The following is a 15,820-nucleotide window of genomic DNA, read 5'->3' as shown; positions in this document are numbered from 1 at the left end:
AATCGCGCCCGCCGCGCGCATCCGGGCCCGCCCCCGAGCGCGGCCAATCCGCGACGCCGCCGAGCGCTCCGGCCAATGGGGAGCCCAGGAGGGGCCGGTTGCCTCGGCAACCGCGGAGCTGCTTGGCCATTCACAGCGCAGCTTCTTGGCGGAGCCGTTCGAGCTCAGCCAAACGGGGAGGGCGCGCGGGAGCTCTGGCGCCGCCATTTTGCAGGGGGGAGGCCTGGCCAGGGCGCTTTTTCCTGCCCGCTGCTGGAGGCCGCTGCCTCCACGGGGAGAGGAACGCGCATTCCCTGAATGCTGGTCTCTGCTGCCGCACGTTGGCTGGTTATAGTAGCCTCCATGCCCCGCCTGCCAGCAAAAAGCGGATTTTTAAAGTTCACTTGTTCTGGTGCCTTTTGCATTCGGTTAAAACTGATGAGTTTGTAATGGGCTTTGCATCGTCCTGGTTTTAAAATTGTGGTCATCTCTTGAAATACCTTACTGCAAGGGAAAGTGACCCTGTTGCAATAATCTGCATTTGCAGGATCTTAGAATTTTCTAATAACCAAAATACATTATTATAATTCCCCTGCTCTAAAAACCTCTCAATTGTTTTTTTATGCTGTCCACCAATAGTTGTGAACATTTGTTGAAGAGAAAAAAGTGTTAAAATGCCAGTTAATCAATTTGGGTATTTGTCATTGCTGGGTTTTACAATTAATAACTCTAAGTGAGGTCAGAGAGTTTTGATATTTGCTGGGCGCTGACAGGTGAAAAAATCGTTGCACTACATATAGAACAAGATTATAATTTCATTTAAGTATTGCTGGAGTGGAAAAAAACCCAAATATCCCAAATAATGCTACTCAAATAATGCATCAGCAGTTACGGAGCAAGGTTCTGGAAGAAAACCAAAGCTCTGCAGTGCACAGCACATAACTTTGTAGCAACTTCTGAAGCAGAAGCTAAAGCCAAGGCATATGTTGTGCCTTAAAAGACGGAAAAGAGAGTGCAGCAGTACACGCTAGCTAAATGCAGAAAAATGTCACTGGGAGAACATCTGACAAATATTCTGACAGCTGGTTTGGAAATAAAATACTAAAAATGAGAAAGTATTAGCTTTAATATTCTCTGCAACGAGGGTCCCAATAAATTCCAGAAACAGCCTCAGAAAGGCTTTTAGCAGGATCTAATTAGTTAAGTAGCAGATGATTTATTGAAGGCTAGGGGGAAAACCTGTCACTATTTTTTTCAGGCCACTTACAACAGGCTTCAGTGCTGATTCCCAGTGTCTGGTGTGCAGGAATAAAGGAGAAGTCAGGGATGGCTGAGGTGCCCGCTGAGGCGAGGATCCTTGTGCAGTTTCTCCTCGAGAGCAAGGTATTTCTGTGGTGCCATCAGTTTTTCCCTAAAACAAGAAGGGGAGAATAAAACCAGCGCAGGGAGTAGGATAGAATATTTGCCAGAATACCCTCAGGGCGGAGTTTCTGGGAGCGCTGACTTGTAGATCCCCCATGCAACCCTGGACCTTGTATTTGATCAGTTGCTCTTTCCCATTACCTCTTGAGCCTTAATGCCAGGACCCGGATACGGAACATGGTTTCAGAGCAGTAGGCCAGGAAGTCGGTTTCGTCCTCCATGCTGAGCTGATTCTGGTTTTCCTGATACCACCGATCCTTCTTCTGCAGCTCCTCCACCTCCTGGGGGGCAGTGAGAATTTCATAGAATTTCATAGAATGCTTAAGGGACCTCTAGAGATCATCCAGTCCAACCCCCCTGCACACGCAGGGTCACCTAGAGCACGTGGCACAGGACTGCGTCCAAGCGGGTTTGGAAGATCTCCAGAGAAGGAGACTCCACAACCTCTCTGGGCAGCCTGTTCCAGTGCTCTGGCACCCTCGCTGTTAAGAAATTTTTCCTTAAGTTCCTGTGGAACTTTTGATGCTTTAGTTTTTGGCCGTTTCCTCTGGTTCTATCAGTGGCCACCAATGAAAAGAGTCCAGCACCACTGAAAAGAGGCCAGCACCCATCCTCCTCATCCTCCTGAGCAACAAGAAGTCAGGGCAACAGCGAGGAGCAAAGTTGCACAAAGGAGCAACTCAAAGTGCAGGAAGCCAAGCGTGAAGGGAACCATAAATGAGAGTCGTCTTATTTTCCAAACAGGGACCAAATTTGCCCCTAGGGCTATTCCGTGATTTGATTTCACTTTCTAAAGACAGAAAACTACAGAGGCATGTTTATGGCTTTCTTAACATAATCAAAGGAGTTTTGTTTCTTGCTTTCTTTCATAATGAAGCAGTGTGACCCTCCTGCCCGAGCCAAAGAGACGCCAGAAACACGCGCATCCCAGCGGGAGCCTGGGGATACCTTCTGCAAGTGAGCGTGGATGATGTTGGCCTTATGAGTGAGACGTTGCTTAAAATCAGTCAGGCAGTCTTCTTTGATGCGCAGGGCCTGCCACTTGCTCATTTTCTCCACGTTGCCAACTTGAAGTAGAAAAGGTGCCAGGTAATCCAGCTCCTGCTCCTCTTGTCCCAAGAGGTCGTCCTCCATTAAATTGTCCTGGAGGGGAAGGAGTGAAAAGTGTCATGATCCCATTTACTTGTGTCCCCAACATCCTGTGATAAAGTAAAATAAAAGCAAAGGCCAAAAAACTTATATCCCCCTATGGAAAAAATGTTTCTTTTTCTTACAGTCTGACCAAAACTAGTGCTTTTCATTAGCTCTATCATATTAACAATTTCCCAACATGTTTTTCTGTAGTTTACTTTCTACTTTCTGTATTTTTTAACATCTCTTCTGTTTTCCTTCATTGTAAAGATGTTTCTTGCACAGAAAGTATTATCCATGGAGATGTGAGAAGGGCTTCACAAATGCAGCAGCATTGGGAAGCAAAGGGATAGGACAAGATAGTTTGAGTGATATTGACCTGGAGGCTGGCAAATAGCTGCTTCTTGAATCTTTCCCTCTATTTTTGTTTCATGTCAGATGTATTTGTCATGTAAAACCTATTATTGCCTTTTATAGATTCTCTTCTGAAGAGAGCTCTGTCCAAAATCATTTAAAAGAAACATTTTGGAGACCTTGAAAAATTGCAAATAATCATTCTGGAATCCTACCTGGGAAAAAAAAGTCCATTTTATGCAAGTAATAAGGAAATCAAGATAACATATAAGCTATAGTGGATTAAAGCTGTTAAATGAAGAAGCGTGCATTTCCATAACAAAATGAACTCTGCTTATAAAGATGCAGCTTGGATTTGATTATCACAGTCCTCCCATAATCCCTATAATTAACCAAACCAAGATAATTATTTTCCCTTTTTTTTTTTAAATATATTAACTAATAAAATAAACTTCTTATTTTTCCTCTGTATTGTGTTTTTTTCCAGAAAGCTGGAAGGTGAGAGCATGACCATGTTAAATTTTCACAGAATGTCAATTGAAGCTGTGCTGCCTTTACACCTGCTGGGATTTGGCACATTATGTTTTAATAATATGAGAAGCTTTTAGAGAGAATTCCTTAGAAAGAAAAGCTTACTCTGGGTCTCTTCATGCACATGTAATAAATACTGGGTTCTATGACCTCTACTTACCATAGCTTCATACTCTTGTCTTCTCTTTTCATTCTGCTCCGTATCATAAATTGAAACTGTCAGTTTGATGTCTGCTTCTTCATCCTCACGGATCTTTAAAATTTCTAGCACCTGGCCCAAAAATCAGGAAAAAAAGACACCTTAGTTTTCTCATTAAATGACAATACTCCTACATACTTGACTTGCTGTCAGACCAGGTGCCATGTACAAGAGCTATATCTCTCTTTATACATATAGTTCATCTATATATATGTGTGTGTGTATATATAAATATATATATATATGGAAGACCAAATAAATTTAAAGACCTGTATTAATATGTTCATATTCTGCTGATAGATCAATCTGATAATGGTCTTTATTTTTAAAGCTACTCTATATGACATTTTAAATACCGTTGTTGATATTGCTCATTAGTAAAGCTCTTCTGGAGTCAGAATCTTGCCGTTGGTTTGGAAATTGCACTGCCAGCTTTGGCTTATTTCTTTGTCCCATTAGGATGTGCAGTACAAGCAATGTGAACCTTTAGTTTGTTAACACATTAAGACTGAGAAACTGGGTAAGATAGTTTGGGTAGGCATAGAATGGATATGTTTATTGTGAAGTAACTACAACACATGCTGAAAAATATGGATTTGTTACATAGGTCACTGTGTCATTAACAGTGCAAGAAAAAAAATCACTTCAACATTATGGTTATTCTACCTAGAAGTGCCTAACAACTAGATTTATATTAGATACAACATCTTCAGCTATCGTTTCTCTTTGGTCTCATTCCTAGACAAAAGGCGATGAATTTCTAGCTGCTCCCACTCCTAGGGTGTTAGTTGCTTTCTGAAACTGTCTCTCTACCTGAGAATGAAGAATAAGAGCCCAATTTAGAAAGTGATTCCCCATAAAGATATTAAAGATATATCTACCAAATGAGTTGGTTGCAAGCTTTTAATTCAGCATGCAGGGCAGCCTGTGACACTAGAATTTTTTTCACAGTTTATGCTGGGAATGCTTGAAGACCACTGAGCTGAAACTGTTTCCACCCCGAGTTTGACAGCTAGATGGAGAAAAACACATTACCTCGGTTGCAGATTCCCAGATTTCGTGCTTCAGCTGCTTCTCTTCCTCCATTAGCTTCCGCAGCAGCTTGTACAGATGGAGCAGCTTTGTGTCCGTCTCAGAGCACCCTGCCTGCAAGGAGAGAGGCCAGTGAAAGACCCCCTGGATACACGGGACCGAGGACTCCAATAATACAAATTAGCATTGTTCTGCTACAGACAGGGTAGTGACACTGATTTACGCCACTGAAGCAGCTAAGCCAGGGTCAGTTAATTGGGCTTCACCTCGAGTTTGAATCCATCAGTAATGCCAACCAGGTTGTGCATCTCGCACTTCTTTGCTGGTGCTGCTGTCATTTGCTTGGAACTGGTTTTATGGCGTTAGACAGCACCCTAACAATTGCATTCTGCGTAGTCTCCCCAGTGGGAAATACAAACATTAAAAATTACTTGCATAATATATAAATCCTATACAATATAACTAAGAAAAACCCTGTACTTGCAATCTCTCTTTGATTTTCCTGAGCAGAACTGTGCAGCATCAGTGCAGAATTTACAGGTAAACTTCGGTTCCTCGTTACTGAGTTACATCAATTATATCAGGGATGCTAGTGAAATGACCTCCTTCCAAGACAGTACGCTACTTGCTTGGAATATCTTTTGTTTCAGGCTTTCTATTTATCAGCAATGCATTAAGCCTCAGCATCTTGCCTGTATCTGCTGGGTAAATCGTGACAGATTTAAGCAAAATCGTAACACCAGAAGAAGACACAAGGAGCAAGTTCTTGTTTGAGAAAAGCAAAGGAAACTCCAGCTTCGCTACAATGAACCAGCAGGACCGAACCCAACGGCTGCTGAAACAGCATCTTGCACAAATGCAGGGACTGTGTGTACCCTGCCTGAAGACCAAGCCTGGAAAGGTGACCTCAGCCTTTCAAAGCCTAATCGCCTCCAGCAGGTTCCTGCAGCCCTGAAGGGCTTCACCTTCCACCAAGAGGCTGTCTGGGAAGCAGGTGCAGGATAGTTGGAGGGTGGCGTGTGGTGTGTGCCATGTCCTTTCCTTGTCATCTCACCTTCTGTTCGTGTCCTTGCACTCTTAAAAAAAAAAAAAGAAAAAAAAAAAGCTTCAAGCAACAGTCGTTTTCCTCTGTACCTGGTATGTGATGCACATTTCTGGGGTCATGATGATTTCGTTTCCTTTCCTATCCCTCTCTGCCCCTTTATGGAAGTTCTTCTTTGAGGCAGTGATGTACTTATCCTTGAGGTGATACGTCAGATTGATTCTCTCCTCTGCGATCAGAAAAACGCGTTCTGCCACGTCTTCATCAGCAGGCTTTTCTGGGTTTCTGTGGAAACACTCCTGGATTTGCTAATGAGGGGTGAAAAGGAAGATAGCAGCCAGTTAGACAACAGACACAAAATACAAGGCTTATAGATAACTGGGTCTTAAAAAAAAAAAAAAAAAAAAAAGGTAAAAAGGTAAAAACTGAGCCTTTCTGTCCGGACTGCAATGGCATCTCTCAAGGGCTTGGCCCATGACCGTATTATTCTTTTCTGTGTGTCAGCCACACTGTCACGTGCCAGGTGCCCTCCTGCTCCCAAATCAGATCTGACTAGAAGGAGAGGCAGATAACCAGCTTGTAACAACTAACTGCCTGCAGTCAGAACGATGGTGATAGATGAGGAATTTTGCCAGGAACACGAAGCGTTACTAGGTTGGGGTCCAAACATGAAATAATTCGACTAATTTTGAGTCTTGTGAACATTTGGATGGAAAAATCATAGCCAGTTTAGGGGGGTTCTTTTTAATTTTCTTTCCTTTTTGCGCCCCTTCCCACCCCCGACTCGATTTCCCAATCTCATTTTCCTAGTTTCAGTTTAGCCTCTCCAATGCAACTTGTGATGACTGGGGATGCTGTGGCTCTCTATTAGACAAGCAACGGCAAGACACAGCAACTGAACGAAGCCTGGACATCTCATCTAAGCTTTTGCCTTGGCTAGGCTCAGTGAAAATGAACCCAAAGCATTCAACAATACGTTTGGCAAAGTCTATATGCCACAGTGGTGATTCTTTCTCCACTCCTGTCTTGGCCTTACCACTATAGGCCGAGAGCTGATGTCAGTTCTGGTGCCGGCTATCTGTATTTTCTTTACTCTTTTGCCAAACTCCACGTGCCGCAAGTACAGGAAGTCGTCCCGCCCTTCGAAGTAGTCAGTCATCTCATGGGCATTTTCAACGTGTTTCTGGAGGCCGTCGACTCGCGCCTCGTTGTAAAACTCCATCGTTCGCTCAGTCTCCGGCTCCATGGACGTGTAGATGTGCGCTAGGGCAGAGGAGAGACTGCAGACACTTCCCAGTTGGTAATAATAACGCTGGTGAACCCAGGTTTGTCAAGAGGAAGTCTCATTTTCTTGACAAGCCAGTAAATCACATGGCTAATTATCTAGTGCATATAAATGTCTGAGGAGGGAATGCTGTCTCCTCATGGCTCCGTGGTAATATGTCATGGCCTGAGGATGGGAGAACGCCTTTGCTGGAACATTGCCTTCCCTACCAACAATGGTTAGGTAGCACTGAATGAAGTCTGGACTCTTATTTCAAAACCAGGGACCAGCACAACCCCCTGTCTGGAAAGGCTGCTTTAGCAATAGATGTGATACAGGACTTTCCCTCCCCCAGCTGCACAATGCTGAGAGAGAGAACATGATGCTGAATTATATCTTAATAGGGATATTCTCTCTTAGTGTGGGAAAAAAGGGATTTTTGCTGTTATGCTGGAGGGGGAGGCTCCCGCAGATTGGGAGAGCACCAGCTGAACTCGCTGCTCTCCTTTGGAGGCCTCACTGTTATTAATCTAGGCAGTTCATCCCAGAGTTTTGCAGTACCCCATGGCCACTTGGGCCTTTGCCCGTGGCAGGAGGGATTCACATGAGGTCCCATCAGCTGCAGTTGCCTTGGCTGTCCAGGTGAGCTGAAATACCTTTAAGACCTAGGAGGTGTCCTGGGCGGAAGTGCTCCGTGGTCAGCTGTGTTTGTCTGTTCACTTCTCTCCTCTCCAGCTTGTCTTCCCGGTTTTTGAACCACTCCCTCACCTCCACTACTTTGGAATCTGGCAGGAAACAAACCATTTTACAGTCTTACATCAGCCTGTCGGAGTAGGATTCCATCCCACCATCCAGGAGCAAGCACCCTATGCTCTTCATATAGCCAGGGGAGACAAGGCAGTCACTGGAATCGTCCCGGTGCACAGGGGCTTTTGTAAATGAATCCTAGGATACGTTTGATTAGATGAATCATATCTTAATAGGCCTATTCTTCTCTGTCATCAAGAACTAGAGTGATTAGCTCAAAGGAGAAAGGCAGCATTGCAGATGTCTAAGGTTAGATGAGATAATTTCTGTCCCAGATGCTTTATGAGAGGATCCGGAGAGAAGGGGAATGAGACGGGGGTCTGGCTCTGCCCAACAGGGCTAGAGGCAGGAGTTTGTATGTCCCGTTAGGAATCTACATGGTTTCCTGGTCCAACTGTCTACAAAGAATGCTTTGGAGTACAGAAATATCCTTATTTACCCATACTACATAACTGTCCCTTCATGGCTTCTGTCAGCATTGATGAGAACTGTGGTGCTGCAGTTGTTAGATCAAACCAACCTTCTATTTCTCTGAAGACTGAAAATCCAATCAGTTGACTTGTGACACTGCACAGCATCCCCATTTGGTCATGAAACAGATTCACACTCTAGTGGGAAGCCCTACAATTGCTGAAAAGCTTTGGGCCTCGATGGACAGTGAATGTGAAGCTGTACCTGGAGATGGGGTAGATGAGCCCTTCACAAACGTGAAAGGAGAAAGCACAAGAGAAACCCTGGCAGAAAGAGTCATGGTACCAACCACATCCCCTCGTGGACTTCCCAGTCGCACACCCCGTGCTGTGTTTGCTCACTGCGTTCAGCGCGTTCCCCCATCTCCCTTACAGCACGGGTCTGCGTAGACAGTGAGGCGCTGGACCAGCCCGTTTCTGTTCAGGTACGGTGCCCATTTCTCCAGTTTTGCTTCCTTGTACAGGATCACCTTCCTCCCCTGGGGACTGCGGGTCTCAAATTCTGCAGTGACAAGGAGGGTGTCAGAAAGACCGATTCCCTTGTGCTCCAGAAAAAGAAATTCAAGTGGGAGAAATTTATGATCTAAGGGGATCCATGCATTGCTAGTTTGCATTCAGCTGTTGGTGAAGCTGTTAGACCCTGCCTGTTGTGCTTTAACATTACAACAGTGACTAATAACTCTTTTGTCTTGTACAATGGATATTAGGTAATGCATCCATGGCAGTCCCTTGTACACAATGCTATCAGAAAGCCCATGCCAGGTGGGGGGATTTTCCACCAAGAATGAGAAGGCGTGCTGAGTGCACTCAAATCATTAGTTGTTGCATGCCTTGATATACTGCAGTCACTGCTGTATCTTGTCCATCCTGAAGAGAGGACTCTTGAGTGAGATAAATGAAATCTCCCTTTTCCACTAAAAGCTTTCTCGGAGTTAAGCAAAAAGCAAAGGAAAAGTAAGTACCTTTGGGAGATATCTGAATGGGGGCCACCCAGGATGGTGGCATGTCAAACCTCCTGTCTTCCTCCTCCTTTTCCTGCTGAAACAGAAGCAGAGATTTCCACTAATTGGCAGCTCCTCTTAATGTGCCAAGAGCAATTTTTGAGTCTTGGCAATGCTGGGCTGCGATTAAACCGCAGCTCATGCGAGGCTGAGCTGGTCGTGAGCAACACAGTGGTACAGTTAGGAGAGAGTTACGTCAGCCACACACGCAGCCCGAGGACAGCAGCGAGCAGCACACTGTGGTTTACATGAAAGGGGAGCTTTATTGCATCCCCATCCAGTCACTAGCACCTCCTGACCTCAGCCTAAAGAAATGGCCTTCTCGTGGTGCACAGTCACGCTGGACCAGGGATGAATGTGACTGTCATCATTTGAACCAATGTCCAGTTTATTGTATATAGCCCATGGAAAGCGCTTTGCTCCTTGGAGATGGGCATGGGCTTAGGCGATTAGATAACAAGGGAGAATGTGCTGTTATCAGTGTTTCCCTGTCCTGCTGTGCTGGTGCAATGCCTGCACTATCAGGCTGTGTTCTCCCACCAGGAGAACACAGCATTTTTTTTCTTTTAGCATACAACATTTTTGGTGTATCAGAATACATATATATATGTATATATGTATTATTTCTACATTCTGCTGACTACTCTAACAAGCAGCCAGGAGAACAGGGCGCTGACTGGCAGAGAAAAATCCAGGAAAAACATCCATTTGGATTTTATTTTGTGAAAATTCTTTCACGATAACATTCAGCACACTGCAGTTTGGGCGTTAACCCCAGATAGGTTTTTCTGGGCTACCAGAACTCAGCAGACTACAGAGATCTGCAGCCACTTAGAACGTTGCACATAGTGACTATGGGACAGGGTGTGACTAGCACTTCGGGGACCCACTTCAAAAACCACCAGAACTATTCGAGCTTGAGAAAAAAAATGTGCCCTCCAAAACCTAGCTAAAGCAATTCTGATCTAGCCTGGAGAGGGCAGCAGGCACACAGACACATGGGCCACAAGCACACACTAGTTCCCTACCACATCTCCACTCTGTGGTCTGGATCACTTACCGCATTGTCCATATCCCTGTCAAGCAACTCTTCTTCTTCCTCAACATCTGGGAGCAGCAGATGAGGCTTGTCGGTTCCTAACAGCATGAATTCCCAGCGGATAGAATCGCCCAAGTCAAAGATGAGATCCTAGGCCATGCAGAAGAAACCCACTTAGCTACAGAGCTCCCCCCACTCTGGAGGCTAAGGCCAAGGACCTGACACTAAACTGAACGCTGCTCCTGTACATGATGTGCTCTGGTCCTGGCTGGTGCCAGAAAGTTGAAGGACTCCAGACAAACCCTGGATCTCAGCAAGGTGGACTTGTCAGACGCCTGGCTGGCTAGTGGGACCCTGAAGGCTGCCTGCATGACAGGAAAGCTGCAGGCCCCTTTCCTCCAAGTGCTACTTGGAGCAAACTACTGCAGCACAACAGGCCTTTGGGTTTAACAGGAGTGATCCTTGTCTGCTAGCTCAGCGTTTGGGATATGACGGATTAGCTGCAGATACAGCAGCTAGAGTCTATGTGACCAGAGCCAAGGCAGGGGGATGCATAGTGGAAGCCTAGGCTGCCATGGATCTCAACTTTTCCAGGACTCAGGTCAACCCAAGTGGACGTTAGTGCAGGGTTCTTCAAGGGGTGGTTACCTTGCAGCCGTTCGAGCAGTCCTGCATGTTCACCCAGTAGTTCCTGTGGTTCCAGACACTCTCAATACCAAGGAATTGCTCATCCATGGGGCTGTGGCTGTTTCCCGTGAAGGGGTTGATGAAGAAGGTCTCTGGAACCTCCCTCTTCCCCGACAGAACCAAGACCCACGCATGCACCCTTAAGCCATACAAAGGGTCGCGCTTGGGTTTTTCCATTTCCTGTAGTACGGAGGACAGAGCAGTAGTTATTGCTATTTTAATACACTCCCAAAATGACCATATTCTTTTCTGCCCACTTCTAACGATCTTCAGATGCTTAACACTCTTCAAAGCACGATGCAGTACCGACCCGGGGTATATTCATATACCATCTCACACTGTGCTACCGCAGACCAAACGCTCACGGCCAAGGTCATGGTTGTTCCGTACCTCAAGGGGGAAGGGTGATGAGCTGCCTTCTTGGATCAGCTCACCCATTGCTCCTGGACTTTCAGGGTAGGGTAGACCTTGCTCAACTCACCATGGCTTTCGCCTCTTCTTTCCTTTCCACTTTCTCTCTGGCAGCTGCAGTTTCTGCCTCCTTCTTAGCCTTCTGCTGAAGCTCAAACTTGCTCTGCAGGTCTGGGGGAGGCTTAACTCTGTACTTGCTGGACTTCTTCTCTCTCTCTTTTGGAACCTGTCTCAATGAAAGCCGGGTATTACTGTGAAACCCAGGAGGGATGAAGGGAAAGGCGAAAACATATGACTTGCAGGTGCCTTGTGGTTCCTGACCTTTGGCAGTCTGAAGTATTGTCCTGGTGAGTCAGGAGTTCAGTGAAACCAAAGAGGCCTCTTAAGAAACCATGGAAGACCACTCAAAAGATGCCTTTGGTGAGGACCCTCCTTGGTACTTGCTGAAATCCAGTGTATATCTAAAGTGTTCCAGGTAGCCTGACTCCAGAGCTCACCAGCAACGGGCAGGCTGAGGATGCATTCTGCCTCCGTGTACCTCAAGATCACTCATCTGGGCAGTCTGCATGGATCAAGTATGGAGGGGCCTAGTAAACCAAAATTATATCCCAGGAAGCCTAATAAGCACTCACAGAAGAGCTTCATTCTCTCTTGCAGCAAGGAAACATGGAAGACACGATGCTCCCAGTTCTTGTCCTCCTAAGCATGTTGTGGACACCACATGGCCAAAACACAGACAAGCTATGACCCTCTCAAACAGTAAAGAGGATATTGGGGGTTTGAGCCCTGCAACCTGCCCTTTGGCTCCTCCTCACTTTAGCATGGACACATAAGAGGTGGCAGCTCCCCTGGCCTTCACTGAGCTTCATCTTTCTTACCAGCGTCCTGGCTAACTAACCGGAACGATCAAGCTGGGCTCCTCCCTACCTCTTCGTGGACAGGATCCTCACCTCCGGTGGCTTCCTAAGCAGTGGGCACACCTCCAGGGTCTCATCCATGGTGCATATATTGTGGGTGGCATATCCATTCACACAGTAGGCATCATATCCAGCTCCGATCAGCATGGAGCACAGCAGCACACTGAAGTCAAAGCAGTTCCCTCGCTGGTACTTCAGGATGGTGGTTGGGGAATAGAGTGAACTGGGCTTGAAAGAGAGGGACATATGTTGTCAGTGCTTGTACTGTGAAGTTGAACCATGTCCCGGGCAGAGAGCAGGAGAAAGAGGAAGCACCGACCTCTTCTCTGAGCTCTGCACCCTTAGGGAATCTGTTATGTAAAATTCTATATAAATCCAAAGTGATTGCTTCCACTATGTAAAATTTCTACAGAAGTGACCACTTCCACAGACCACAAATGTCCCTTCCAAAATAATCCAGGGAGATTCCCATTTCACCCTAAATCTGGTGACAAATTTGACTACAGGAAGAGATGGGCAGGACAAAACAAACTAGGCAGACTGCTGAGAAACTAATGCAAACCACAACTCAAGGGTGGAGCTCACCTCCATCTCTAGCTAGCAAATAACTGCAGAATTTCAAAGCAAAGGACCCATAAGCCAAATGATAGTTTAAAGGAGGGAACATATTCCCTTTTGGCTTGTATTGGTGTCCAGGCAAAGCATGGGATCAATATGCACATAGTGCACATACAGAGATTCTACATATGGAGTTTACTGCCAGGTCTCACTACACTTCGGGTGTTCAGGACAGTTTCTATCTGCTAAATAGGGACATGCTTTCTATGCTAGAATTTCCTTTGGACTCTAGGACTCTGGGGACACACTTGTCCCACACAGTGTTTGTGCAGGCTGTGTGGGGCTCCAGGCAAGACACCAGCACTCCTTGCTTGCAAAGAGCGTGGCTCTTTGCTTTAGTTGATTCACACCAGTCAAAAACTTGCCCTTGTTCTGGCACCATCCCTTCTTCCCACTCTGGAACACTCCCTTGAGCCACTTCAAGATACTCCATGGTTGAGACAGAAATGGGTAATGCCCCTACAAACTGGTCAGTGAGGTCTAGAATCTCCTAGCTTTCATATGCTCCTTCTCTCTAAGACCTCTAGGTCCTAGAGGGAAAGCTTGGCTGCCATTGCAACCCATTGCAAACCTGTTGGTCATCTGGGATGACAGAGAGCAGTCAGGCCCAGTCTTAGAGGAATGGTGCTTAACTGTTTGACATGGACAACAATGTGCATGAAGTGGGAATCTTGGTCCAAATAGAGCACATGTGGTCTGGGAGAGTCAGGGGTTGACCAAAGTATGGAGAGGATGTTGGAGGGGCCAAAGCCCACCATAAGCCCTGGTCCTTAGTTTCCTATGTGGTGTCCAGCTGAGAAGCCCTGCTACTGCATTGGTCATGGGGTTATTTCTGATGGAACCACAGCCCCTCTCTTACTGGTGCGATAGGGGACTTGAGGGGCTCCATGGTAAGGTAATCAGAGACGAAGCTGGCACAGCCTTCCCAGTGGTACAGCTCAGTATAAGGCAGCAGGGTTGGTCTCACCGTTGTGCTCACAAACTTCTATAAGGCAACAAGATGACTTTGGTTAGCCAGCAGACTCCTGTCCTCTGCCTGAAGCTACCCTTAGACCACCCCTGGATGGTGCAGCTCATGCTCAGGACATCCCAAGTTGTATCAACAATATTGTTAGCCCTCCTCATCTATTCTGAGATGGAAAATGCTTGGGGTTGAGAGGCCATCTGCTAAAGGATACTTCTGGGGTTTTTTTTTTCTCCTGTGGCTAAATATTCAAACTCATCTCCTTCACATTACAGATGCAAATAATTTCTGCTCTAAGTTTTCAAGACAAATAGCTACTGCTCTTTCCAGCTTCTACACTCTGTGACATTTTGCCTTACACAAGGGAAGTTGATCCAAAGTGGCAGTTTCACATGCCCAGTGGAGTATCAGATCCAAAACTAGACAGCAACTGTGCAGCTTGAACCCCGTCCTATAACAAATCCAAACCACAAACCTTCACATGTGAATCTGTCCCATATAAATTCTGGAAAACTTGGAATATGACCAGTTTCTGGATTCTATGCATCTGAGCCTCAGCCCAGCTAGAAACTCATCTATGTTTCTGTTATTTTCCTTCTTTATGGTTCTGTTTCCTGACTGTGTGGCACTAATCAAAGCTGATTGCCCCCATGCTGTGACCCAGCCCCTACCTCTATGCCACACTCATTGACCGGGTGAAAGAGAAGCGGTTCGCGGTCAGGGCACAGATGGGCGTACTGCTGAAGGAAGTTGTCAGCAATCCGTAGCAGCCTCTTTTCCTTTGGGGAATTTGTCTTATAGGAAGATGGCAACTGGGATGTGTCAACAGAGCTCCAGTCAAATTCACTTCATGGGCAGAAGGAGATAGAGACACACAGGTAATGAGCAGAATGTGATTCAGGAAAGATGACCTGCTATCACAGCAGGGATTCCCTGTTTCCCAGGGGAAATGGGGAACCATAGGCAAAGAGGCACAATTTGAAGGGTGAAGATGTCACATCCAGGCTTTCCTAGTGCGATGGCAAGTTGACATACACCCAGAGGCTTGGGGGATTTTTGAGTGAACAGTTGGGGAAAAAAAAAAAACCCAAAAGCGTCATCATCTTACACATGTGCCCACTTGCAGGAAAACACATTTTGGGATAGCAGGCACACAAACTCGCTCACTGCTTGCACCCCTGCACAAGGGGACCACAGGCCACTCACACATGTGCAACAGCCTGCCCCAAAATGTTCCCATTCCCACAGCCTGCCAAGGGACATCGCCTACTCATCACCATAAGGGACAAGCATTGACTTACGGTACATCATTTGGGGCACAGGCTTGATCTGCAGACAGTGTCCTCTCCCCGTCATGTCTTTCCTCAACGACCTCCAGAGCTTTCAGCTCTTTTTCCTCTCTCTGCTCCTCTTCCTTGTTCTCTTTCAGGACCTCCATCCTGCGTCCTCAAGGGCACTGGAAAAAAAGGGAAATTTGGGAGGGGGACCCAACACAGAGCAACCCCAAAACACCCCCAAATCCAGGGCTGAGTTGTGCGAGTACAGCCATGGAAGCCGCCAGCATGACGCACGTTCCCAGAAACGGGGAAGAAACCCCGACTACAGCTGGGCTCCCAAAGGATACATGGCCGAGAGGTGCTGCCTGGGCAACCAGGGGGCTGCATAAGGGCCCTTTTGCACAGGGTCCTTGCCTCTAGCTGGGACCGCCACTTTGGGGAAGCTGTGCCACAAGGACCTCGGGTGCCTTCCGAAACACTTGTGCGCTTTTACCTTTGCTACGATACCGCTGCACGTGCCCAGGTCACCCAGCTCTTCACCCCCAGCCCCCGCGCAGAGGAAGACAGGTTTTGCAGCAGAATAAAGAGCACAAGAGCCACAGGGTTGCTCCAAGGACGGGGCTCGGTACTGCAGTTAGCTCGGAGGCTGTTTTGGGCCCCCAGCTTGCGGTCACG

The 15,820-nt window shown here is 46.6% G+C and overlaps 1 protein-coding gene across 1 annotated transcript; it reads right to left on the bottom strand.

Annotated features, from left to right (window-relative positions):
• Positions 1-1,235: 1,235 nt before the first annotated feature.
• On the bottom strand, positions 1,236-15,306 carry DRC7 (dynein regulatory complex subunit 7). The gene is given in 18 exon segments (XM_088536465.1): positions 1,236-1,390; positions 1,543-1,682; positions 2,350-2,544; positions 3,578-3,688; positions 4,652-4,762; positions 5,783-5,998; positions 6,727-6,953; positions 7,611-7,739; positions 8,605-8,733; positions 9,194-9,269; positions 10,293-10,421; positions 10,920-11,170; positions 11,393-11,432; positions 11,434-11,595; positions 12,320-12,514; positions 13,764-13,889; positions 14,540-14,714; positions 15,170-15,306. Coding segments are annotated over 18 exon segments (2,640 nt in total). The 3' UTR covers positions 1,236-1,299.
• Between the last annotated feature and the right edge of the window lie 514 nt (positions 15,307-15,820).

The sequence above is a fragment of the Tinamus guttatus genome, unplaced genomic scaffold (genome assembly GCF_059628265.1).
Source record: "Tinamus guttatus ecotype Peru unplaced genomic scaffold, ASM5962826v1 Tinamus_guttatus_pri_ptg000674l, whole genome shotgun sequence".
Classification (NCBI taxonomy): Eukaryota; Metazoa; Chordata; class Aves; order Tinamiformes; family Tinamidae; genus Tinamus; species Tinamus guttatus.
The sequence above is the reverse complement of the archived record's forward strand: the minus strand, read 5'-3'. Positions and strand labels throughout refer to the sequence as shown.